The following is a 27057-nucleotide window of genomic DNA, read 5'->3' as shown; positions in this document are numbered from 1 at the left end:
AAACAGAGATGGTTCAAACAGACACTTTCCTTATAGAAAGGAATTCTCTCAAGTCACTCTTAGAACTGGGTAGAACAGAGCTCTCTGTTTTTTAAAAAACTGGCATATATTCTTTGCATTTCCTGCTGTTGTCATACTTGTATCTTGGACAGCTGCTGCATTAAATAGGATTTTTCTTCCTGTAGCATGCTCAGCATTTCTTTTGCCCTATGCGAGATTTCAGGGCATACTGGACCTTCAGCTATGTTTCAATGTCATATTTTTGGAACTCTCAGCTGCTGGAAAAGCAGTCCAGTTGTTTTCCCTCACGCAAACCAATTATTCTGATGGCTTTAAGTCCAATTCCTGCCCCCAATATCTTTAGTCTGTTTAGCATGTTATTTGCTTTAATGAAGGCAACAGAGAGACTTCAGCTCTCAAGTCCCATCTCAAGTGTTCTGTCAGCACTGTCCCACTAACTTGGCCTCAATGTCAATAAATTGGTCATCCGGGACCTCAGTTGTCAAACTTAGTAACTGGAGATGCAGTAGCAGCCTGGACACCTCATATTTGCTTCAGTTTCAGACAGAATTCCCCGAGAATCACTGGGCCCCAGCACTCTCACAGCAGGGCTCTGCACAGCTCCCAAAGATGGCTGCTCTGGATTTCTCTCAGTCTTTCAGCCTTTAGAAGCTCTATCCTGGCCTGTCTCATTGTTGACGTTGTTTGCAGAGATTTTGTAAGGGATAATCCCCCAAGCTTACCCTCGAAATGGGCAGATTTTTAAATTTACTAGGGAACGAATACCCCCTTACACAGGGATAGGTGTTTTCTCTCACAGTCTGCTGGTTCTTCCCCAGAGGCTCCAAATTTTCCAGCTCACCGAGTAGGATCCCAGATTTTCTCATCTTGTATTGCCAAGTTACCATTTTCCACCTCATCTCCCTCCCACCCACCATTAGACTGGGGCACTAGCTTTATGGGAAAGGAGGAATAAGTCTTCACCAGGCCTGTGATGCTGCTCTTTAGCCACCCACAAGGAGTTAAGGAAAAATTAAGAGCACATATTCCATTCCAGGACTGAAACTGTCACTTGTGCCACAGCCTAGGAAGCAAGTCACCCAGGAGCTGTCTGTTGGTCCCACATCTTCTGTGCCACAGCGAGCTTGTAGCAACTGAATCTCAGGGAAAGAAATTGCCCAAAGAGGTGTGGGTTTGCAAGTCCCAATTGAACAAGTCACTGTACCACTGCAATGCTAGGAAACTAACAGGGCTCCCCACACATTTTTTACATCTTCCAAAAGGAAAATGCAAGGGATTCAAACTACTGCATTAACGTATGGGAGATACCCAGCTCCCATTAGAACCTAGCAAGCAATGACCACTGCCCTGGCAAGGTGATTATTATACTCAGAGCTAGTAGCAATAAGAGAAGCCTTCCTTCAAACTAAGAGGACACAAACTCTTAATTAAGAGTATTAAGCCAAGTCTGCACTGCTGGGATTCCTTTCTTGGGTTCGCTAGATTAATTACTCAGACACTACAACTAGCAACACTCCTGTGTGGAGCAGAGATCCATTTCTCTGCACCAGCGATGTGCACAGCTACAAACCACCATATGGAGCTGCAATCTGGGTTTGCACACTTGACCCTGCAATCAGACCATGCAGAACAATCATCAAGCAAGCCGAGGTCATGGGCCTAATCCTCATGATATAATTTCTCACATAAAGGTGTAAAAGGCAGGAGCAGAACCAGCTCAGACTATAGAGCGTGACAATTTTTTTTGTTCATTTAAAAATTCATCTCAGCTTTTCTGGGCAGACCTGGTCACTTCCTTTCAGGCTCCTGAGAAGAACTAGACAACGAACCCAGCATTTCTCACACTGAAGTTACACAACGCCTGGTGAAGGTCAGCGGGGAGCAGACAGGATAGAGAGTCATTAGAGGCTGGCATCCCATGTAAGTGCACCATCTTCATGCTCGCCACCAACAAGCATTAGTGCTGGCTATATTCTCCACCCATCCCTCTTTCCCTCTCCTACCCATCTTTATGATCACCCAGATGATGCAAGGAACTGACTTGCTGTTTGTAGTGGGGGGGAGGGGACAAAGACATCAAGTGCCTCTATTTGCAGTGTGAAATTAGCTAGGTTGTTACATGCCGTTATAAAAATCTCAAATTATCAGTGTCGACATTACAGTAGCCTGTAGAGGCTGAAATTAAGATCAGAGCTCCACTGTGCTAGGTAACAAGACCCAGTCCCTGCCCTGAAGAGCTCACTATCTAAATAGAAGAGACAGAAAAGAGAGGGGAAAAAGAAGCATCATCATCATTCCATAACTAGGAAACTGAACCAGAGAGACATTAAGCGACTTTGATCCTCATCTCCCAAGTCCCAGTCTAGCGCCTACACCATATGACCATCCTTTCTCCCTAACTTATTAAATGGAGTAACTTTGCCGTCTACCCCGGCTTCACTAAAAGCAGAAGATGGCAGTATACAGCCATGCAGATCTCTTTTCACCCAGTGTTTGCTAGTTATCACACCATCACCCAAAACCAATGTCAGTATTTCTCCAAAGTTCAGGAGTTTGGAAGGCCCATCTTAATTTAACAGCTATGGATTCATCTGTTTGTCTGAACTTGTTTGTATGAGGCTAACACACTGGGGCATATACAACACAAGAGGTTACTAGGGGAGGTTGTGGTATCCCCATCAGTGGAGGTTTCTAAGAAGAGGTTAGACAAACACCTGTCAGGGATGATATAGGCAGACTTGGTCCTGCCTCAGCACTGTGGGCTAGACTAGATGACCTCACGGTCCCTTCCAGCCCAACATTTCTTGCTGAGTTCCAAGACACAGGGATTCCAGAATTTCTCATGCCTGTCCAGGCATCTAGACCACGGTGAGAAGTGGGATATAAATGCCCAATAAAACATGCATAAAACCAAACATTTTCTACCATCTATCAGAATTCTCCCCTGCCCCACTTCCACGAGGTTCTTAAAAGGAAAGTTGTGCCAAAGGAACACGAGAAAAGCCTCTGTTTCAGTCAGCCCCAGCACTTGTAGTCACATCCCTGTATAAATGCTGCTGGGGTCCTCTCTTCTCAAGCGCAGAAAAGGATTCTTCAAGCACATTCAGAGAAATGTTACCTGGTTCTTGAAAGTCGTCCTCGTTCGATAAGGTTCGGGATAAGATAAGGATCAGCGCTTCTTTAAACTGGTCAAAGTGGACCTTGAAAGAGAGAAAGACAAATAATTCAACTAACACAGAGCCTTTAACATGGGCAAGGAAATCCTGGGTAAAAGTCTGAAGTGATACTGCATGACTCACTCAAGGCAGTCTGTTTAAGCAGATGGCGCTCCATACATTCCCAGGCCATGTGTTTGAATGCACAGATTTGTTTAAAACCAAAACCTATTGCAAAAGTCTCAAATGGGTCTCAACTTTGATTACTGGGCTCTGGGATACAAAAAGCAGTGACGCAGAGAACTTGAAGAGACATCCCTTACTTATGTGAATGGCAAACAACGCCTAGAGTACAGCTGTGTTACAGGAAAACCATTTTGATGCATCAGGTGATTCTTCTGTGGACCAGGAATCATAATGGTGCTTCCTACCAAACCGCTCACAGATTAGTGACCCCCAGAGGATCTTTCACAACATAAAGGCATAGGGCAGTGTCAGAGCACCAACACTGCCTGCTGGATTAGCCCTATAGAGAGTCTTTAGATATAAGCTCTACCTCAGCACCTTGCCCAACTCAGTCACTTCTCAGTACTGGTACAGCAGCTTCATTTCTCTTTGTACTTGAAGTGTAGCGTCTACACTACACAGCTTTTAGCAACACGGCTGTGTTACTTCAGCCGTGCCGCTAGAAGTCGTTCAGTGTAGCCGGTGTTTGTTGGCGCTCCTGCCGACAAAACTTCCATACCCAACGTGTGGTGTTTGCGTTGTCAGCAGGAGAGCGCTCCTTCCAACAACGCGCTGTCAACACTGGCACTTGTCACAGGAAAACTTGTGTCTTTTTCTTTGGGGGGGAGGTTAACCCCTCTGAAAGACAAAAGTTGTTGTTGTTCAATTGCCAGTGTAGACATAGCCTTAGTATTTGAGAAAATGCTACAATCTTCTTCTCTTCCTTCCCCGTCTAAGACAGACAGCCTGGGTTATTTGTAGGGTGTTTCTCTGAGTGTCAACACACTGAGGGGAAGTGAAGCGAAGCAGAGCTGGCAAAATTGTTTAGGTGACTAGTAACATCAGTGAAAAAATTGCATATTTTGGCCAAAAAACTGAGGGTATTGGAATCATCAGAATGATCTGTTTCAAATCAACATTTCAATTCAAATTGACCCAAACAAAAAGCTCCATTTTGGCAAGCAAAAAAAAAAAAAAAAAAGTCAGTCAGTTTCATTTCAAATCTGATTTATTTATTTTTTATTTTTGGGGCCAGTCACTGAACCAAAGAGCACCAGCTAGTCACTGAGCTCTAACGCCAAGCACTAGCTGAACATTTTCCACTGAGCTCTGAAAGTGGCAAGACTTATGGTCTCTCCTCCTGGAGGAGGCCTCCACTTGCCAGCTGAGTGACAGTTCCAGTGAAACACAGAGGTACTAGTGGGAAAGGTGAGGATCTCAAGTACCCGGGTCCAATCCCATGGAGGGCTCGGATACCAGGGCTGGGACGTATAATTGGATGCTGTGTTCACTGAGGAGCTAGAGCAGGGAGCAGAACACTGAGCTGATGTGATCCCAGAGGTCGGTGTTGCTAAGCAAACCACTGCTGCATTTTGGAACAGTTCTGAGCTTTTTCAGAGCACATCGCTTAACCAAGCCTGAAGTACTATCACTGCTCCTGCACCACCCCAAGAGGAGACCTGCTCCCAGTCACCCATGATTCACAGAAAACTCCCCACCCTCACCATGGGGGTTAGCTGGTGGCAAAGAGACTCCCCTTTCACATCGACTCCTGAGAATGCCAGAAAGCAGCTCAGTTACCCAGTGAAGGAAAGAATTCGAACACTGAACTACATGCATAATGATGACTTACGAAGAGTTAGCTAGCAGAGACCTGTCCAATCCCGCGGACGGTGCAGGCCCAGGTGTGTTTGAGTACTCTGACTAGATTAGTTTTAAGTTTCTTGCTAAGCTGTTTTGCGAAACGTTTGAGTGAGTGAACATTTCGTTAGCTGGAGATTTCTGGTTTGATGGTCCACAGTGAAATAGTCGCCATATGGTGACAAGTGACATAGAAATGTCTATAAACAGCCGTAATTAAGCTTCAGAACACCCACTGAAACGAACAAGGGAATTTCACACCTTTTGGCACTAGTGTCTTGAGCCTGCATCCTGACAGACTGAAACAGCAGTGCACTAGTTTATACTTTCAAGGTCATCTACAGGACTAGAAGTCTTGGGTTTTAAATATGGTAAAACAAGACGAGGGAGGACAAATCCCCACAAGAGATTTGAATCCATGCATTTCTGTGACCCTGGCCTTTCTGCGACCCTGGCCCTTCTGCAGCGCCTGTAAGAAGCACTATTGCTTTACTGCCATTAACAGCAGTGTGGCAGGGACACAGCCTCATTTGTAGAAGTGTATTTCTGAATACCAACAATTCCGGATACCCAGGCCGTACAGCTGCCTCCAGTTTGCACAGGGAGCCAGAAAAAGAAAAATGACAGGACAAGGGGTGAAGCTATTCAGTGTCGCTCAGTTGCGAGCCAGAGCTAACCTCGGGGATTTTCCTTTCAGGCAGATGAATCGGAGTAGAATTCTCAGCGTTGAACAAGATTTGGTTTATTTTTTTTACTTCCTGAAAATATCCTGTGCTAGTGGCACTAACTGCAGAGGCCTTGTCTACACTAGCAGATTTGAGGGCCATAAATACACTACCGGTGCAAGTGCACCAGTGGTGGAAGCTCTAGTATACAGGACCAAGCTGATAACTACCACTGAGAGTGTCCAGAGAGTGAATTATAGCTTTGTACACAGTCGTACAGTGTTAACACACCTACCTAACCAGACAAACTGTCTTTCCTGACAAAAGGGGTGTGTTTTTTACCTTGGGTTAACCTAAGCACATGACCTATCCTGAGGTAAATAGTGAAGATGAAGCACTTTAGTTTAAACCATGAGGTAAACTAGCTGAAGTCAACACTACACCCCCCTCCCCCCCCGCCAATCTAGCTCCACTGAAATAAAAACTACAGAGCCTTGTCCGCACTGTTTTTAACCTCAGGACAGCTGACACACATTAGTTACACTGAGGTTAAAAATTCCTGCACCTTTATTAGCAGTGAATGACAAGGCCAGAGAGAGATTTCTCTTTATCCCAGGGCAGATCACAGAGCATCCAGACAGCTATGCAAGAGTAACACTGTGCAGATTTGCTGTACATGCACACTGCTGCTAAGGAAAAGAATCTGCTCTGCCACTCATCTGCTAGCATAAATGAATTCTGGACTCAACGGTTCAAGCTATGCAAATCACCACTAGATTTTTAAACATATGCACAAGAAGTAATTAAACAGAGTTAGATACATGTTCTGTAAAGAAACTTGTTAGAGAGGACTTCATCTGAATACTAATTGCTGCCATGCATTCGACATATATTTCAAAATGCTGGTGTACTTCAAAGGGCAGTTTACAGGGATGGGAGAATTTGCCTGATTAAAAAAAAAAAACTTGACATTTAAACTAAATGAGCATGAATAAAAGATGAAGGAGTTAGATTAACAGTTCCCCTCTGCACCATCTTCTCTAGGATGTGTTTGGGGGGCGGGAGAAGAGGGGAGGCTTCAGATTCAGCACTAGGAAACTGGCCCCGTAATAACGAGGTATTCTAAGTCAGTGCTGAATTTATTAGCAGTTAAACCATTTTCAGCACTGGTTCAGAGGTCCTACTGCTGACAGCATTAAATCAACAGCCCAGTGTAGCTGGTGCCATGAACAGGATCGAAGGAGTCACTTGGTCTTGTTTCACATCCCCCACCCACCACATTCCTTGCCCATTTTCTCTTCAATCGGAGAATGATGTGAAGCGCTGTGCGAGGGAGAAGGCAAGTCCTAGCAGTCAGAGCTACCAACTCGCTTTGCCCGAAGCACCAGTGCTTAAGACCCTTAGCACCCAAAAAGATGTAGCCAGCTGACTGCCAAAGTTATCAACCAATCAGTGCACCCAAGGGCTGACTAAAGCCAACTGGGTAAATTCAGGGGTGTAAATTACATATAATCTACTTTAGTTAATGAGTGGTTGAGAAAGGTGCTAAAATACTACTAAACATGACTTCTAAGCATCACTCGCAAGGGCTTGCTGCTTAATTTAGTTAGTGGATTATTCCTATTGTACTATATGGAACAAACTCCAGCTACTTGTAAATTGCTGGTGACAATTTATGTGCGATGAGCAACACGTAAAAAAAAAGGGGTGGGTGGGTGGGTTGCCTGTTCTCCCATCAGTGTGTGAGGGATACAACGAATAACTAGTAGGAATTATTCAGATACCTCTCTTAGCAGCGAGGCAAAGAATAACCCCTTAAGTACTCAACAGTAGATATGTATAGCTAGAGAGAGTGTGAGTATTACTCTATTGTTCTCACCTAACAGAGTGCTCATTGTTTTGAAGGAAGCTGCTGCACCAAACATCAATGCTAAAGGCTTAAACAGATATTCCCTGCCAAGTCAGAGTTTGCTATGCAACTGAATGAGTTTTACAGGCAGTGTTAAGGAAGGGGAAGGAGAGTGCAGGGAGGGGGGAAGAGTAGAACCAGCACATTTCCCTTGGTGTTTAACTCTAGCCAAACAGCTGCACACGGGACAGATGGCTCATTTTTATCACACGAAGCAATTTCACCATGACCGCTTCAAGTCGAATCTAAAGGAGATTAGTCTTCAGGGATGAAGCTGATAGTAGTCTTAAAAAAAAATTAAGACTGCAATCAGCTATGCAATGGGATTAAAAATGCAAATAATTAGTCCTATACTACATCACTCCAAGTTTCACTGCTAAACACACTGTTGCTGTAACAAGAACCCTGGGGAACTTGAGAGAACTTACAGGTGCCCTGCCCAAAACTGAGACTCTGAAGGAAATAAAAATACAAGTCATCACACTGGAAAAGGGCTGGGAGGCCTCCCATGAGGAATAGAATTTGGCCTGTGTTCTCTGAACGCGAAGATTTAATTGCTAGAGGGACACAGTCAACTGAAAGAGTGAACATGTGAGGGTTGGTTTGTTTTTTAAACCTGCTTCTGTTATACAGTAAAGAATCTTTAAAAACCAAAGATGGGGGGGGGAGAATTATTCTTTTGTTGTTTATATTGCACATTTGATCTTGGCTGTCCAAAGAAAACGATGAAATAGACCTTAGGTTTGTATGAGTTTTTCACAAAAAATCTCATTTAAGTCTGGAGAAAATGCAATTGCTAAAAGTAAAACAGAAACAAACTCAAAGAACTGACCAGGGACCCCCAGAGAGACAGCACCTCAAAGTTACAGTTGTAAAAGCTAGTTGGCCCATTACGCCGCAGATCCTCAAGCAATGGCTACTGTCACCATGCTATTTCTTTAGTGACACCTTTATTTCCCAGCCTTTTTAAAAGGCCAGTGGAGGTACAGGACACAGAGATCTGAAAAGGCTTGTCAAGATACGCAAGTGGAGATACTGTTCTATCAGACAATCTGCAATACAGCAAAGCCTGTACATATACACACACAGCTATTGAACATACAGGACAACCTCAGAGTCATGAACTGACCAGTCACCCACACAGCTCATTTGGAACTGGAAGTACAATCAGGCAGAAGAAGAAACAGAAAAAAAACCAACAGTAGAGTACTGCATTAAACGTAAACTACTACAAAAATCAAGGGAAAGCAGCATTTTTCTCCTGCGTAGTAAAGTTTCAATGCTGTATTAATTCAATGTTCCATTGTAAACTTTTGAAAGACCAACCAGAACGTTTTGTTCAGAGTTACGAACAACCTCCATTCCTCAGGTTTCTGTAATTCTGAGGTTTGACTGCAGCTCCACTTACCTCAACTTCTGAAAAACTGTCTTAGAAACTCAAGATCAAAAAAAAAAACAACACACCAACCACCTAAGCCCCTTCAGAATAGAAGGAAGAAAGCCCTGGGGTGAAATAGTTACAGTGGATGTAAAGTTTAATGCTCTTGATGACTGAATTAAAGGGAGCCCAAATGACATTTCAGAATCTAGCAATTGGAAGCGCTCTCAAGTTTGTAGGTGCTGTTGGTACAAAGTTCCTAATACATAACAAACAGGAAATAAAATGGAGTGTAATGACACAGCATTAGTTCTGTATGGCATTAGCAACCCAGGGGCCCAAATGAGGATCAGGGTCCCATTGTGCTAGATGCTCTACAAACAGGTATGGAGGAAAGGTTCTAGTCCCCAGGCTCCACCATTATTGCTGCTATTTAAGTAGATTTAGGCTACTGGGAGATGCAGCGCGGCGGGGGAGGGGGTTGGGTTTGGTGCACTATTTACGCTAGCCTTGCAAAACGATCCTGGCGATTTCTCATCCCATGCACACAACCTACTCACCACGTCCTCACAAGGAAGAGGAAGACAGACTAAATTATAGCGTGTTCACCCACTAAATAAGGTATCTTGTCCCAGGTGAGAAGAATTATCCAAGTACAAGTAAATCAAAAGACAATATTTACGTAGATAAGATGGCTGTTTCCCCATGGTAATCAGGCTAATTGAACTGCAGGTTGCAGCATTTTCCTGACAGTGTTTAGAAATCCTGAGATCCATTTTTAGAAGGAAGCTTCCTATAAACTAGCCCCCTTATTAGCACTGGAAAGAAAAAAAACAGAATCGTAGCAATATAAGCCTAGAAGGGACCCTGCACTGGTGGGTGGGTGAATGTGAGGGGGGCGGGAGGGAGAGACAGACTATTCATTTTCACTATTAGCCACCACACAATCCAAATCAACACTCTTCAAGTTACCTCTCCCATGAGAGAGAGAATCTGTTACCAGCTTCTTATATTTCCCTTTCCTTGTTCTTCATAGAAGATTCTCGACTTGAAGTCATAATCCTCTGTTTGTGAATTTATTCCCACAGAGGCCGACCATACTGTCACAGCCAGAGAGCAACTTCAGGTGGAGAATAAACGGGGGATAGATGAATTCTTAAACAGTCCATTTTATATGCACACACAAAAAATGACAGAATGGAAGAGAGACACAGAATATCATCATGGCAGGCTTTGCTAAGAGATTTCAGGGAGGCAGCAGGCAGCCCTTTAAAGATGATCTGCAAAAGGAAAACAAACGGAGCAGGTGCTCTCTGTGCATGTTTGCCTGTTTGCTTTTTACATTAGGTGTATCTGTCTGAAACCTGACCTCTGCCAGCCCCTCCTGAAGAAGGCCACAAGGGAGTCTTCAGCCTCGTCTACACCAGAGTTTTAGCCACTGGTATCACTACAGGAGTCACTGCATTAAATCCAGGTACAGTTTACACTGGTACAGCACATCAGCACTAAGGGTTGCATGGGTGTATTGACCTCAGGGGCTACGAACCCCAGTTTAGACCAGGCCAGGCCGCTCACTCATCTCCACTAGGTATAGGCACAGTGTAAGCTGTATGCTGTTTCATATGTGTCTCTATAATGTGCTGGATACTTGGACTGCCTGAGCCTCAATATTCTCCAGAATATTGTCCCAGGGGCTGGGACAGCCAGAGGTTTTAGCCTCCTGCGATGGAACCAACCCAGTTCTCCCAATACAAAAGTCCTCCCATCAAAGAGAAGTCAGGATCAGCAGGAAAGAGTTAGGAGGCTGTCTTTATACAGCATGAAGGAACAGCATAGAGCACTACCAGAAACAGACTGTCTTTGGTAGTTCTTTAAACTTAAGATGTTTGAGATGGAAACTTTGGTTTTGTCTCCTTTTGTTGAAAATCATTCGAAAGACATGTTTCCTTAAAGAGCTAGTTTTATCACTGAGGCTCTGGAGGAAAGTTATTGACAGCATTAAACGCAGACTAGATGCAAGGAATCGCTATTGAGAGCTGTATGAACCTATGCAGCTGTAAAAACTATACGGATCCTTCGTAAGCAGCAAATACTCAGCGATTACAGTTCAGCATAAAGTTTCTGCCATCTGAAAGGAAATAGGTAAAATACATTCCAAGGGCTACATGGTCTAGCCTCACATTTCAACTCTAAGGCAGGGACCATGTTTCCTTGTTTTGGGAGGCACCTAGCACACTTCCACTGTGGCTGAACTAGAAGCACAACTGATGCAAAAGTCACACTAACACTAATTTTTTTTATTCCCTATTGAGCCCTACTGTGCATTTATGATGCACGAACCATAGTTAACTGTTAAAGTCCAGAAAATAGACGGAAATCTACAAGCACCTTGACTACCGTATTTCAAAATGCACAATGAAATGCACCCCACAGAGGAATCTGAAGAGTTATTTTGAGCACTGCCTTAGTACACAATGGAGATAAGAAAGGATAGTGAGAGTTGGGTTAGTCCTACTGCAAGACAAACTATCGGATTTCTATAACTAAGACACACCGGCAAGGTAGAGTGGATTGGTTAATCATTAGAGTCTTATGCACAGAAAGTGGTATGTTAGCTTAATTCAAACTGACATGACTCCAGATAACCACCAAGTACATCAGAAGCAGTGTTTGTTGTATGCATTGCTATATAAAACTTTCATCACCGGGGCACTGGGCAAATCCCATACTACATGCCGCGACTTCGTGTATTCATTATTCATAGGCAAACATCAAATACAAAAGCTTGCACATGACTGACATGTCTAAGCAGTTGCAACTCGGCAAGTTCATTTCTCCCCCATCGCACAAGTGTCCTTTAAAATAAAGTTGCTTTTTAAATACACAAAACAAAAGCCACTCAGTGTCGAGAGTAACCATCTGTAGGAACTAGATTGGTGCTGATAGGACAGGCCTCCATTAGGGAGCAGCATGTCATTCTCTTGACAACCTCCCTAGGATTTGATAACCATTAAATCAGGTTCATACTCAGGCATGGACCATTGATGCCACTAGCAAGTGGGGTAAGCGGGGAGACGTGAGGAGAGGCTGAAGACAGATTATAAGAACTCTCACTAAGACACGAGACTATAACAGAACTTTTCCCAAAGCCAAAAACCATCCCCGAAACCATCGTCATTGCCCCAGGAAATCTTCAGGAGATTAAGCACGTTGAGATAACTATTTAAGAGTGATTCAGTCCTCATGACGTTCTTAAATAGCAGCTTCTTCTTTTCTCTAGGCTGAGCGTTTCCTTTTTACCCTGTCCCTGTTACTCTAAGTGGGCATCTGACAAGGGACTTCGTTCTAGCTTTACAGCTGGCGGAGATGGGCAAATTCCCTGGCAAAATTCAAGCAACCAGGCTTTTGAGGCACCCCTTATTCCCCGCCCTCCCCCCATCTGCTCTCATGTTCCACAGCGAAGCCGGATGATCGTGTCTGAACGGAAAAAGTTTGAGCTGGGGTGGAAAGTAAGTAACCAGTACTCAAGCAAATGCCATGCTGCTATTTGGAACGGTCAGAAGTCTCCTCTTGTATTCATTAATGCTTCCCTGCCAGCAAGTCCCATCAGCAAGGGAATCTCAACCCAAGGGAGAGGAAGTTTCTTTTTTACAAAGTTATTTTGTCTGAGGGGAGATTAGGTTTGGTGAGAAATTCACAGGTCAAATTATTGCACTTGCCCTAGTCTGAAGCAGAGGAAACTTCGCCCGAGCTTCCTCTGTTTTCCTGATTTTAAGGAGTTTTACAAAATGAAGGCTTTCCACTCCAAAGCGCTTCATTTTCAGGGGCGGGTGTCTTGTGCATACAGCCCAGCAACATGTGACATTTGTTTTAAGTTTGAAAGTCCCATGATGCACCTGGTTCACACTGAGCAACAGGCTGATCTTGAAGTCTGTAAAGCAAACATTACACCGTAATGCTGCTTTAAAAACAGGTGCATTCACTTGCACCACCATTATCCAGACAAGCTGGTACCAAATCTGCCACACAGTATCACCATACACAGGTTCTGTGAGCTAGCAAGAGGGAAGCTCAGCAGTGGCGAACAATTCACAGACCACAGCTGCTCCTCCACATAATCCACCCGCTCAGGAGTCACAGCAGTGTGTTCTGGTTACATCTGAGGAAATCCCATGCTCTCTGTAGAGTGGGAGGATAGAGTGGGACTGTAAACGTAAAAGATCAAAGTCATGTCTGAAACTAGCCTCAGTTTTAAGAATTCTATAATAATTGAGGCCATTAGACAAAGACTGAACACCCCCTCCCCGCTATCTGGAAGGCCACTGGGGCACAAAGTCACAGGATTTCTTCTTACCACCACCCCATGGAAGAAATAAAGGGAAAATACTTTAAACACAAACAGTATCAAAACTGAAACAAAGCCAGATCACTTGCATGGAAAGTTAATGAACACCTGTAGAACCAACAATGGCCCATTTCCAAGCCTGCTGCCAGGAGTATATTTGGACAGAGTGTCATAAGGGCCAGTCTAAATGTTGCACTCATTTAACTAGACGTGTTGATGTCACCCCAATTAAGTTTTACTGGTGCAACTTTATGCATGTGGACACATATCAGTTTAAATCTGGTTTATATCGGTTATTTAACAGGCATAAGCTAAATCCATGCACCATCTTACATTGGATGAAAACAGTTTTAAACGAGTGTAAGAGTGCACCAGACAAAGCTGCATCAGTTTATTAAATCAGGGCAATATCTGAGTTAAAGGCAGTTTGTGTGTAAACAAACCCCATTAGCTGAATGCAACAGTTGAAGCAGAAGTCACTCCGCTCTGCATTGGAAAGGAAGTGACTCTGGCCCAAAGACTCGGTGTGACTGACTTCCCTAAAGTCTTGAGAAATGCATCCTTAAATTGTTTTCTTCCTCATTGTCACTAATTCCTCCTTCAGCAGCTGCTCTGTGCACTTGTTTCAGCTCAAGTGAAAGCCATAGGGAAAAGAAGGCTATTTTCTTACAGTAAATGCCAGAATTGAGTCACTCTTGACTTCTGCTTCCAAGCACCGGCAAGGAGAGGCATCACTGTATAAGAGTCATTACCTTTTACAGCAGAGGAGATAAGCAGCCTCCTCCCTTCACCTAGCAACATCAGCACGGTTACATCTTCACAAACCCCTCATGCACATACGCTGCATCGGTGCCTCTCAGTTGGGTAACACACCAGCGCGAGCCCTGCTGTGCCCTGGTGCACCATATCTGCATTAGGGTTTGGTGCCAGTGAAACAAGTTACCCTGTTGTGGGTTTCCTTAGCCTAGAAACGGCCTAGGTCAGGCCATTGGCCTAGAACGGGAGCACAGAGAAGCCCTGCAAAATACAGCGTGCAGGGAAAAGCAGCTTGACTCGTACTCTTTCCTTGCAAGAAGTCACAGAAGTCGTTAATTTACAGTAATGACCGGGATTCTGAATTAAATAACCAAAAGTTCCCATGTACTCCCACTGAGAAGCAACAATCACAGCACACCACATGTTTTCATTATTCCCCTTTGCTAGACAGTTACATGAGGTAGGATGTGCTTGTTGGCTTTAGCAGGGGCACATGCTCCCTCCATAGTCAGTTGGCCTTACCCTGCCAAGAAGGTTGCCTTGCAGAAGCGTCTGTTGCAGCGCTCCAGGAGCCACTTCCTCCAGATGTAACACATGACACAGATCGGTCAGCTCCTCCTGCCCAAGGGATCCAGTGCCTGTGCTGTCAAAGCTGTCAAAGAGCTCCTTGAGACGGGCTTCATACTGGTCCTGCTCGGCCTCATCCATCCCATCACCCACCACGCTCACCTGCCGGGAGGAAGAGACATTGGATGTTACACTGATGAAGGGCTTTACCGGACATGCTTTTGCACACTGAGTGATGCAGGCAATTGCACAGTAAACAGTTTCACCAGCAGTTCCGAGTGAGAAGTGTAGCAATCCAAGCACTGACCTGAAATCAGGCTAAAATGCCAGAAAGAAGAAACAATCAACTGCCTCTACTGGGCAAAAGAACATGCTACTTGGACAGCTCTGGGCCTCTGTGCTGAGGACTTTTCAGGAGCTCTAATACATCTTGGCTTTACTGAATTCCACAGCCCAGCAACAGAGAAGAGCTTTCTCTCACCCACGCATGTTACCTGTAGCAACACTCAATCTGCATCAACAGAGGTGGATGCTGAAAGAAAAACACAACGACCTTTAGACAATCAAAAGTCAGCTATTACCACCCACTCTCCCTATTGTTTTGAACTGGGTGAAAACAGAGAGAGTTCCCTAATTCTAGCAAAGATTTAGGAAAAACTAATCAGGTCCTCAGATTTCTTGCTAGGATGATTTCTTCTGGGATTCTGAATCCATCAAGGTGGTGATGAGTTTTACTTCCTTCTCAGAGATAATTGAAATGGGGGGGGAAAAAGTAAGAAAAATATTAGCGCTGTCAATTAATTGCAGTTAACTCATGTAATTAACTCAAACAAATTAATTGCAATTAATCAGTTTTAATTGCACTATGAAACATGAGACCACCAAATTGAAATTTATTAAATTTTGGATGTTTTTCTACATTTTTACATATATCTTGTATTCTGTGTTGTAACTGAAATCAGTGTATATTTTGATTACAAATATTTCCACTGAAAAATGATAAACAGAAGAAATAGTATATTTCAATTCACCTCATACAAGTACTGTAATGCAATCTCTTTGTCCTGAAAGTGCAACTTACAAATGTAGATTTTTTTTTGTTTTGTCATATAACTGCTCTCAAAAACAAAATAATGTAAAACTTCAGAGCCTACAAGTCCATTCAGTCCTACTTCTTGTTCAGCCAATCACTAAGACAAACAAGATTGGTTACATTTACAGGAGATAATGCTGAGAACAGGCATTTTCATGGCACTTTTGTAGCCGGCATTGCAAGATACAATTGTATTACAGTACTTGTATTAGGTGAATTGGAAAATACTATTTCTTTTGTCTTTTTACAGTGCAAACACTTGGAATCAAAAATAAATATAAAGTGAGCACCGTACACTCTGTGTTCTGTGTTGTAATTGAAATCAATATATTTGAAAATGTAGAAAACATCCAAAAATTTAAATAAATGGTATTCTATTATTGCTTAACAGTGCAATTAATCACAATTAATTTTTTAATCACTTGATAGCCCTAAAAAAAAAAAATCCTACTTGGCCACTATTAGAGTCTCAGGAAGTTCTGAAGCCCAGCGATTAAATGGATAGCAGAAGGCAATTCTCATGTAAGCCTTTTTCAAGTTTTCAGATCAATTAGGACCAATTACATTAGGGAGGTGGACTCTACTTCCATCTTAGGTCACCTGACCTGCCAGTACCAGAGCCATGTTAACTTACCCTAAACATTATCTTCAACCCGAACATGAATTGCAAGGAGTGTCATTTGGCTGAGTGGCCCCAGAGTAGCACTGAAGGCCTGCTTAGCAATACTCATTAGCTCTGCTTTATTCAGCAGAGACCCAATATATAATTATTTCTGTACTGCACAGAGGGGACCCCTCTCCCCCCCCCACCCACAAAAGACTGAATGAGTCAGGCTGATGCAAAGAGCTTCCCTGTTTACATGATAGTACTAGCTGCTTTGCAGCAGTTCATCAAAACGCAGCTTGTTTAGCTTCACTGGAGCCAGCAAATGAGGTGGCATAAGAAAAGAGTGTTCCCAGGAGCTACGTTTATTCCCTAGGTGGTTTAGTAATGCTTCGTCTGCAAAAGCAAGAAGAAAAACAACAGACACGGTAGAAACAGAGCTGATTGCAGGTCAACGGTGTGACGCAAAACTAAGGGACAGATTCCTAGAGCCCCTCATCTGAAAATGTCTCTTGCTACATCTTTGTTGTCCTCCACCTTTTACCCTTGCCTGTTATTGGGCTGTAGGCAGGGCCACACCACACACTCCTACAATGCTACACAACACAACACACATTTCTACTCTGACCATGCTAGCTTGCTTCATCTTTTCCATCCTACATGTTGCCAGTCTCTTGGGTTGTTTACCAGCAGGAAAAATCACATAGCACCAGCAACTGCTTTCACCGATGGAAAGACCGAGTGTAGCTGTGTACTCCCTTTTCTAAGATGAAAAAAAGACTGATTTGTACCCCACCCCCACACACACTCTAAAGTCTGGGTTGCCCCCTTTTCTCTACAAGCAGCTCAACTGCTTCTGTCCACAGCAACTGAGGAGATTGGCATGCCAGTAGCATGCAAGATCACTTGAGGTTTTTCTCTACAGTTCAGCGTAGTGGCTCATTAAACTGTACAAACCCTCCTGCTCTGGGGAGCCGAGTATATCGAGGTCTCTCTCAGTACAGCTACTTAGCCCGGTGGGGGGCATGGATCAGCATTCATGTCGTGCTCCCCGTCAGTACCTGGTCTGAGCTGGGCAAGCTAATGTTCCAACCAGCGGATCAAATCTGGTGATGAATCCTGATCACGTGCCACCTAAGGTACATTGCACATAGGCTAAGGAGCCTTGGCCAGGTCAAGCATGGCTCCAGCACTCGGTCAGCACTCATGAAAGGAGCTCCACAAAGCAAAGCCGAATATGCTGCTATGTCATGGAAACCAGCATATATGGGTCAAATTCTTATCAACGTCTCAAGTCCATGCAAAGAGCACAACTATGGCAAGGCTCTTATTGACTTGTAGCTCATTAATGCGGAGCACTGAAAAGCTGCAAGCCATGACATGTGCAAGGTGAGCCATTAAGTTGAAGAGCAACAGAGCTAAACAAAACTCCTCTCTCTGAAAATAACCTGGCCACAGAACGCCAGCCTGCATATTTCAAAAAACCACCCCCAGAAATGTTACAGGATTACACACACCCGCATGAGCGTTTTTGGCCCCTGCTGCCTCCCACCTTCCTTAAAATCGGGGATTAAGTTAGCTCAGCCCGGGTTATGCAAATAAATGAATAATCAAAAGACCCAATCCCAGCTATACATGGGATAGAAGCAGAATTTCCTGCCAGAAATGAAAAAAAGAACCCTGCCAAGAACTCAGCACAAACGCGTCATTTTATTAAACCAGTTTTTGGTGTTTCCAGCCTTGCTAATGACACTGAGCAATGGGATCAGACACAGCTACAAAGCAGCTTCTGTAGATGCGCCTTCCATTGTACATTTGTTCCCCTTCTTAAAACTCTGGAACAAGCCATCATTCATGACTGCTGATGAGATCGCAAGGCCTTATGTGGAATTAGCTGGCCAACCACTTTTTCTGCAATATGTACATGGCCGTTTATTTGCATTTTTGTCACACACATGTAATGGAGCTTGGAACAATATACTGACAGATGACATAATCATTAGAAGGATGCAACCCAGGACCTCCTGCACAGGTCTTGGGCTCTAGGAGAATTGTTTCGCTGAAGGGCAGCCTGGAGGGACAGGCACACGCAGACATTCTAAGCCAGAACAGCCACTTTGCAAACATGCAGCCTGAGATCACATCCCAAGGCCTTTCAAGTTTAGGAGGTTTTATATCTGTTTTTGTCTTGCACATTCAGGCTGGCACTCACATCGCAATGGGAGAACCCCTGACCAAAGTGCTAATCATGATGAGCGTGGATCTCTCCTCCCCTCTTTATCGCGGGTCTCCTGCAGAACAGGGACCATGAAATAGTCGTGTCAAAGGGTACTTTTGCTTTTATGAGTGACACCTGCAGGGATTCAGGACCGCTACGTTTCTCTGACGGCTACTGACATTTCTGCCCAAAAAACAAGCTTGAAGAAACCTGACACTCTTAAAGAGCACAGCAAGCTGCAAAATCAGACCTAACAAGCATTCAGCAGCAGAGGGCTAATCAGCGATAAAGCTGCCTCAAGTCGATGATCTTTGATAATTAGCTTTCAGAAATCCCCAGGGGGAGAAGACAGGCCAGCCGACAGGCCTTGCTCTCAACACATGGGCTGGGTTCTGAATTGCCTTGGTCCTTGTGTAATCACTTACACCCACTGTGCACTAGTATAAATGACTCCACAAGGTGTAGAACAATGAAGAATCAGGCCCCTTTTGTTCTGTTACAGATACTGTGGCTCCTATATGCCCTGCCCTTCACACCATCTTCACAGCTCACTTTGCTATTCAGACAAGAGGCTGGTGAAGTGAGCACAATGGCAGAAAGGACAAGAGAGTCAGAACACACATGACAGCATAAGGTGTTTCCCAGAACACTATGTTGGGGCTCTGGTGGGAAAAAAGAAGGGGATCTGCTCCTGCACCATAGAGACTGAAGTCCCGACCAGCAGAACTTGTCTGTGTAGCAGACATGGTCCAGCAAAACCTGGCTCAGGTGCACTGAATTGGGTGGGTGAGATAGTCCCCTTTTGTAGGCAGTGCTAACCTCTCCGCGACATGGATTACCTATGACCCTCCTGCCAGCATAGATAGTGTCTACATGAAGCACCCCAGTGGCACAGCTGCAATTCTGCTGCTGTACCACTGTAGCATTTCAAGCGTATATAAGTTTGGTGCAATACTTGGGTGTGGGTTTCAACTACCAGACTCTGAACAGTTTGGGTTCTTCCCATCTCAGGACTGGCCTACTCTGTGTCTGAACCCTCGTGTTAGCGGACGTGATGCTGACCTCTGCTTAGAAATCAGCACAGCCTGGGATGAATCATGTTCAGGTAACACCACTGCTGACATCTGTTACTCCTGGGGGAATACTGACCAATGCAGAATTAATGTTCTGCACAGAATTTCCTTTTTCCCCTCGCAGAAATGGGCTGTAGAGCAGCTGGCTGCTATTAGGGGCTGCTGGACCCAGCAGAGCCCAGCTCGCAAATAGAAGGTATTGCCACGGGTGTGTGGGCAGGTGGAAGAGGTGGAGCTGGAGAGTTCCTAGCAGGTGCAGTTGCCAGCATACCCTGAAGGAAGGGGGCGATGTGCAGGAAACTTTCTACAAACCCAACACCCAGCATCAGGCTGTTTCTCCTTCTGGATACCTGGGCTTGGGGGAGGGGTACAGGTGTCTGAGCTGGGGGCCCTGCAGGTGGGGTCTGGAGGATAGGGAGTGCGGGTGTCTAGGCTGGAAGGATGCCCCATAGTGGGTTCAGGGGTGGGGATAAGGGTGTGGGTGTCTGGACTGGGGGGTACCCCGCAGCTGGGCTCTGGGGGGGAAGGGATGCTGGTTTCTGGGCTGGGGGTTGCCTCATGGCTGGGCTCTGGGGGTAGGAGGTGTGGGTGTCTGGGCCATGAGGGGCCCTGTGGCTGGGCTCTAAGGGGAAGGGGGCAGAGAAACAGGAACTGGGTTGTCACAGGGGTTTAACAGTCTGCTCCCAGGGGAACATTTGTTGTTGCCTGTATTACCGAAAATAACTGAAACTGGCCGGATTATACAGCATTATTTTGACAACTAAAATATGCAGAATTTTAAAATATTGTGTGCAGATTTTTTTGGCACAAAATTCCCCCAAGACTAAACTGTGCTCAGACACAATAGAACTTCATTGCGTTAACCAGCCCCTAAAGACAGCTTTGCCCACGTGTTGCATCATGTCAGCTGAAGTCAGATGCAGCACTGAAAGGCCCCAGATTTAAAAAAAACTAAAGAGGCTGGTGGCAAAAGAGTTCCCATAATGGGTTCTTATTATCTGTACTGTGGTACGACCTAGGGGTCCCAGTCAGGAACCTATTGTGCTAGGCGCTGCACATGCACCTATCAGAAGGATGGTCCTTTCACCAAAAATCTTATAATGCAAGTATAAGATGAGATAACAGATGGGTATGGACAGACGTGGGCAGGAGAGGAATGGGGGGTTCTCTGGAGGCCAAGGGAACAGCGAGACCAATATGATTATTGCAATAATGAGCAGCCACAGCACACCAGCTGCTCACCTATTGTCCAGCGTGTGTACACGTTACAGTGGAGGTGAGTTTTAAGGAGGCGTGTGAAAGAACGTGAGGACGTTGGGGATTTTTACAGGGAGCTCCACTTACGCATGAGGGATGGGGCAAAGTGCAAAGGTGTCGAGCAGAACATCAGATCGATGGGCAATGCAGGCTGGCATTGTTGGCAAAGCAAACCCTAAATCGTTGCCTCTGTTGGCCAGTGAGGAGAGGGTTTAGTGATCTTTCAGACACACTGCAAGGCCTATTTCCGGACCACGGCAGGGGAAAGATCACGGAATACTTCAGGTTCAAAACTCAGGAATCTTAGCAGTCCCTTCCCAGCTGCAGAGAGCATGTGTTCTGTTCCCCCACTCTGCAGGAAAGCATTGCAGAGAACTGCATGTTAGATAGATAAGACAGATGTATGGAAGGTAGTTCACCTTTCTGTAGGCCATCTAATAATCACCTTCAGCTGAAGCCAATCAGAGAGGCTGGGGCAGCCTCCCCCCCACACCCTCCAGTTTACAATCCAGGCTCCAGAACACAGGACACTCTGTAAAGTGAGTCAAGATGCCTGCTCAGCTCTCTGCCTTATTCAGCAGTGCTTAGAGAGCTCTTGCCTCAAGAGCTCACAACATCAACTGGCACCAGAAAAACCAAGGAGTGTAGATAGGGTGACCAGGCAGCAAGTGTGAAAAATCAGGACAGGGGGTAATAGGAGCCTACATAAGAAAAAGCCCCAAATATCGGGACTGTCCCTATAAAATTGGGACATCTGGTCACCCTAAGTGTGGAGCCACCACCAAGCAGCTCAGTTACCAAAGCCAGAAGTAGCAGAACACTGTACTGTAGTGAGCCTCTGACCTCCAGCAATTTCAAGTGCAGAAACTGACCGTGTGTCACCACTGAGGGTTATGTGCCATTGGGGGTGGTAGGGGAGATTGAGAGCAGGCAGATTGGCAGGGGAAAGAGGGCCTAGAAGAGGGGAGAACAAAACAAAAATACAAAGCCAGAGTTAAACTCAGGCCTTTCATCTCCCCTCCAGATGGCCTAGCAGCTGATACTAGATGGAATGTCTGGCTTGTCCTCACTGCTCAGTTGCTCCCCAGATGAGTGCATAAAAAAAGCTGCAGCAAGAGCAATGCTCAGGCACAGCTGATGGAGTCACCCACGTCAGGGATCACACTCTAGCTGTGAGATATAAAACTTGGAGACTGCATCTATCTGTCTCGAGGGGGGTTATTTTGGTAAAGTAGTTTTGCTCAGCCTCACATTCAACCCTTCATTGTACCTGTTTTACAGTACTGAAGTCCTTGTATTCACCCTCCCAACATTAAAAGTTTCAACAGATGGTTCAGCGTGGAAAACCAAAGATTTATCTGCTTTAACATAATGACGGCTCTTCGTTCAGAGCCTCAAGGTGGCTTCAGCCCTTAAAAGTATTAGCAAAGCACTAAAGCTAGAAGATGGTGAAACTTTTAGGAGGGACAAATCCGCCAACAGAAATTGACAGTGTAGCAAATTTCCAGTTAGCATCAGGGAAGTTTTATGGGTGATTCTTAACAGAAAATAAGCTTAGGAAAAAAAGGTTGGATATTATAATATTTATAATGAAGGTATCTTTCCCTACATATACATTTTGTGAAGCATCACAGTAAGAATCAGTTGTATGGAGGATGAAAAGAAATATTTTAAACCGTGGAGGAGACCAATTCAACCTTCCTGCTAATTTCCAGACCTCTTAGATTAAATCTACCTTCTCAAGAGAACCAGAAAACCTTCACAATACATGTTGCAGAGACCTGATACAACTTAATTTCAAGCTAAATTTAATAACACAGGCTCCAGAGATGACTGCTACTTAAAATGATAAACTCTTGAATCAATATCAAGCTTCAAGCTTTCGTATAAAACTAATGGAGAGGCAGATTTACTTGATCAGCCAATAACATGATCAGGTAAGAATACTCCAATTAGCAAAGCACAAATGAACACTGCATTTCTAAGTCTGTAATCAACACCATACCAACGTTGTTATAGGAGGAAAACCATTCAGAGCATTGGCCACTTTCCTTTAAAGGAATATCATTTTCTGTCATTTTTCGTTTTCATGGCCACATTCAATCCTGTCCATTTAAGTTATGTTCCTTCAAAAATGTTTCTCTTAGCTACTGCCCTGCACTCTAATTTTTTTTTTATATTCATGAATAAGCTATCATCCAAAGGATCACAAAAGTAATTCCTTTCAAGAAATAGCAAGGATGCGGTACCTATGGTTTTGCCATTACTCTTCACTGCTTTGTGGATCTGAATGATTGCCAGTTAGACAGTCTTATTAGAGCACTGTATCATAAACCACCATCAAAACAAGAACATTAATTTCAGAAGACAAGAAGCCATTTTTGCAGCACTCTTCCCACACTGAAAAGCAAGATCATAGTTTGACAGGTTAAACTGTAACTCATTCTTCTCTTTCCACTGATTTGACAATAGGAGTTACACAGGCATATGGCTAGGAGAAAGAAAAAAAAATGGTCGTGTTTAAAAAAAAAAGGGCCTTTTCACAAGATAAATAAAACATCCATTGAAATGACTGATATTTGAGCTCACTGAAAGGTCTGTGATTGGGTTGTCTTATCTAAAGTCATTATCTCTCCCAGTTAATGAACTCTCTCTCATCCATCTGAGCAGCGTCTACATTAGCATGATTCACCACCTACTTCTGATATATACATTCTGCAAACTCAGGCTCTTTGCTTTTTATGCATTTCAGAATAATTTCTAAAATAAAGCCATGCCACTCTCAGTCTTACAGAACCTTATTTCATCTCAAGAGAGCAACAGTTCCCTGACGTGTCGAACAATGCAAAAAGGCAATGGGGGCAGAGAAGCCAAAGGGGGGAGAAAATCCAAAAAGACAATTTTGCAAATGGCACCTTAATATCAGCAAGTCACTTTACAACACATTGAACTCTCTTGAAGGGTCACTACCAAAGTCAATTCTCCAGCTGGCATCTGCACTTTCCCATTGAGTGTACTACTAATTTTTGCAGCCCAATACTAGTCACTGTGAACCTCACACTCATCCAGCACCATGTTCCCCCCTCTAATTATTCAACACAGCCTGTATTTCCAATAAAACTCTTAACGCCTTTTAAAGTTGGCAGGGAAAGGGAATTCTGCTAGCCCTGTTGCACTCCCTGACAGACTAGCAAAAGATAAATTGTGTATAAAGTGCTCTAAATGTACGGTAATAGCTCAGAAAGACGCGCACTGTTTTGAATATTCACAACACTTCAGTATTAGCATTGTAATAGCCTCAATAATAAAGCCTTTGCATCAATAAGAAAAAACAATGTGCCCATCTGTTTTGATTATAGAAACTACTGCAATTTGCACATTGCGAGAACTTTAGAAACCCTCTGTGTGGTAAAACCCAAGGTATATACACAAAGCTAATTATTTTCAAAGCAAACAAAGCAAGCGGCAGCTATATCCCACAACATTACACTTGTCTGGAAATAAGCAATTACGTAATTTGCAAGGAGTTCTCAACCCCGTACTTGCTCTGATAAGTCTTTTGTCTCTCCCTAACCTATCAATGCTGACTCACTGCCATAACATTGAGCATCTATTTAATAGCAGGAATCAGGCTTTAGCACCATAACCTTTTTATTACCATCTTTCCCTCAGTTGGACAAATGAAAATCCAAGAAGATTCAAAGGATTAAAGAAAAAAAAATAATTCACCCGGCAGGTAAAACCCTAGGTTTTCCCTCTCACTTTACAATTCTGCTAGGCTGATGTGCTGGGCTTCCATGCCATTTCTGAGGCCCCAATCCTGCAGCTGAAACTCTGTGATGGCAGGGGTGTGCCCTGACTGATCAAATTGCAGAATCAGGGACTAGGATGTGTCAGGATTTTCTCCTTGTTTGCAGCTGCAGCTCCATGCCCTGCCTTCTGCCAAACACCTTTCGAGATTGTCCAAAATCTTAAAGAGCTCATGTTTTACCACCAGACAGCAGATGCTGTCTGGAAACTTACTTACAGAAGTAGCCTTGTTTTCAGTGACAGATCAATCACTAGACAACCAATATTATTAAAACCTAAAGAGCAGTGACCATCTGTTTCTTTAAGTGTAGAGTCAGGTATCTTGGGCCCAACATTTATATTTTTAAAAAACAAACTTTAACAAAACAAAACAAAACCCACATTTTCTCATGGAACTAGACTCAAAACCCTGAGGCTATCAATCAAAAACAGAGCTCAAACTCAAACCACAGTGCAAGGGCAGGGCAGGCAGTGCAGGCAATGGGCAAGCAACAACAATGAAACTGACTAGCCGGTTTCTATTGTCCAAGCCCGGTAAAATGCAGAGACACCAGCATTAGTGGTGAAAAGCCAGCCAGTTCCTTCCTGATGGACAGCGTTATTAACAGCACCAGGAAGGAAGGTTTGGGATATATTCCAGCCAAATATTCCCGAGATGCCGCTTATTCTCCCCCTCACCCCAAGTGAATCACACGCAGGGACAAGAAGGGTCATCTGACGGCAAAGAAAAGTGACTATGTGAATCTTGCATGGGGGCTTTGCTCTCCTTCAGTACAAACAAAGGATCACTGTCCATCCTTAGCAACCCGGACAATATCCTTAATCCACACAGACACTGCAGGTAGCCAAACAGGCACGTCCCAGCTCTGTTCTCACCTATGCTAGCCTGAGCCAGGAGCCATCCAGTTGCAGTTCATGGACTTACACTGGTGTAAAACTGGCCAGCACCCAGACCAGGATCAGACCTCTGAGCAGTGCCCCCCGTCCGCCCTCACTCACCTTCCTGGGAATGAAGCTCTCGCACAGCGGCCGCCTGCACCCCAAGTGCCACTGCAAAGCAAAGGGGGAGGCTTTTGTTAGCGCTTCAGGAGGGTACAATGCACCCCAAGCCCCTGCCGCTGTTCTGAGCCAGCGTCCTTCACAGGAGCCTGCACGGGGACAGCACCCGCAGCATTAACATCTCTAAGGAGCCAGCTTTACAAAAGAGAGCTGCAAGCTGCTGCCAGCTGAATGCACCCCTCCCCACTACCTCCCCTGCCCCTTCCCCTCCCTCTGCTCACTTCTTCCCCGCCCCCTTCCTCTGCTTCCCTCATTAATGCACCCCTCTCCACCAGCTCCCCTGCCCCTTCCCCTCCCTCTGCTCACTTCTCCCCCACTCTGCTTCCCTCATCAATACACCCCTCCCCACCAGCTCCCCTGCCCCTTCCCCTCCCTCTGCTCACTTCTCCCCTACCCCCTTCCTCTGCTTCCCTCATCAATGCTCCCCTCCCCTTGCTCCCCTCTCAAGACTCCCTACCAGCTCCCGCTCCCTTCCTCTGCTGCCCCTCTCCTCAGTGGACCTTTCCCATCTTCAATGCATCCCTCACCACACCCTCCGCACAAGCTCCCCCTCACTCTCCTCAATCCACCCCTGCTGCTCCCATTCCTAGATTCACCATGTACCCCACCTGCCAGCTCCCTCCCCCTCAATGCATCCCAGTGCACCTCACCCCTCCCCTGTGCACCCTCACCCAGCTCCCTTTCCCACAATGCACCCCATCTCCCCATGCACCCCACCCAGCTCTCTCCTCTTCAGGGTACCCCAACCCTCATCTATGCACCCCCACCCAGTCACCTCCCTCTCCCCAATGCACCCCATCCCTTCTCCTCAGTGCACCCCCACCCAGCCAGCTCCCTCTTCCTCAATGCACCACATCCTTCCCCATCCACCTCCACCCAGCCAGCTCCCTCTCCCCAATGCACCCTCCACCTGGCCAGCTCCCCCTCCCCCTCAATGTATCCCCACCCAGGCAGCTCCCTCCTCCTCAATGCATCCCAGTGCACCCCATCCACCTCCCTTTCCCTCAATGCACCCCTCCCCTTCCCATGCACCTCCACTCAGCCAGCTCCCTCTCCCCAATACACCCCACCCCTCCTCCTCAATGTACCCCCACCCAGGCAGCTCCCTCCTCCTCAATGCATCCCAGTGCACCCCATCCACCTCCCTTTCCCTCAGTGCACCCCTCCCCTTCCCATGCACCTCCACTCAGCCAGCTCCCTCTTCCCCAATGCACCCCTCCTCCTCAATGCACCCCATCCCTCCCCCACCCAGCCAACTCCCTCTCCCCAAGGCACCCCACC

The 27057-nt window shown here is 45.2% G+C and overlaps 1 protein-coding gene across 10 annotated transcripts in view; it reads right to left on the bottom strand.

The window, feature by feature from the left end:
* NIN (ninein) overlaps window positions 1–25846 on the bottom strand; it is a 116773-nt gene extending 90927 nt beyond the window's left edge. For 9 of the 10 annotated variants that reach the window (XM_032775591.2, XM_032775572.2, XM_032775627.2 and 6 more), the window contains exons 1-3: window positions 25717–25765; window positions 14618–14824; window positions 3140–3221 (exon numbers count right to left, since the gene is read on the bottom strand). In XM_032775591.2, the coding sequence (XP_032631482.1) occupies window positions 3140–3221; window positions 14618–14803 (268 nt within the window). In that variant the 5' untranslated portion in view covers window positions 14804–14824; window positions 25717–25765. Of the gene's footprint in view, window positions 1–3139; window positions 3222–14617; window positions 14825–25716 lie in introns of all 10 variants that reach the window. The other variant, XM_032775632.2, reaches the window with a different exon arrangement.
* Between the last annotated feature and the right edge of the window lie 1211 nt (window positions 25847–27057).

The sequence above is a fragment of the Chelonoidis abingdonii genome, chromosome 4, assembly GCF_003597395.2.
Source record: "Chelonoidis abingdonii isolate Lonesome George chromosome 4, CheloAbing_2.0, whole genome shotgun sequence".
Taxonomy (NCBI): Eukaryota; Metazoa; Chordata; order Testudines; family Testudinidae; genus Chelonoidis; species Chelonoidis abingdonii.
The sequence above is the reverse complement of the archived record's forward strand: the minus strand, read 5'-3'. Positions and strand labels throughout refer to the sequence as shown.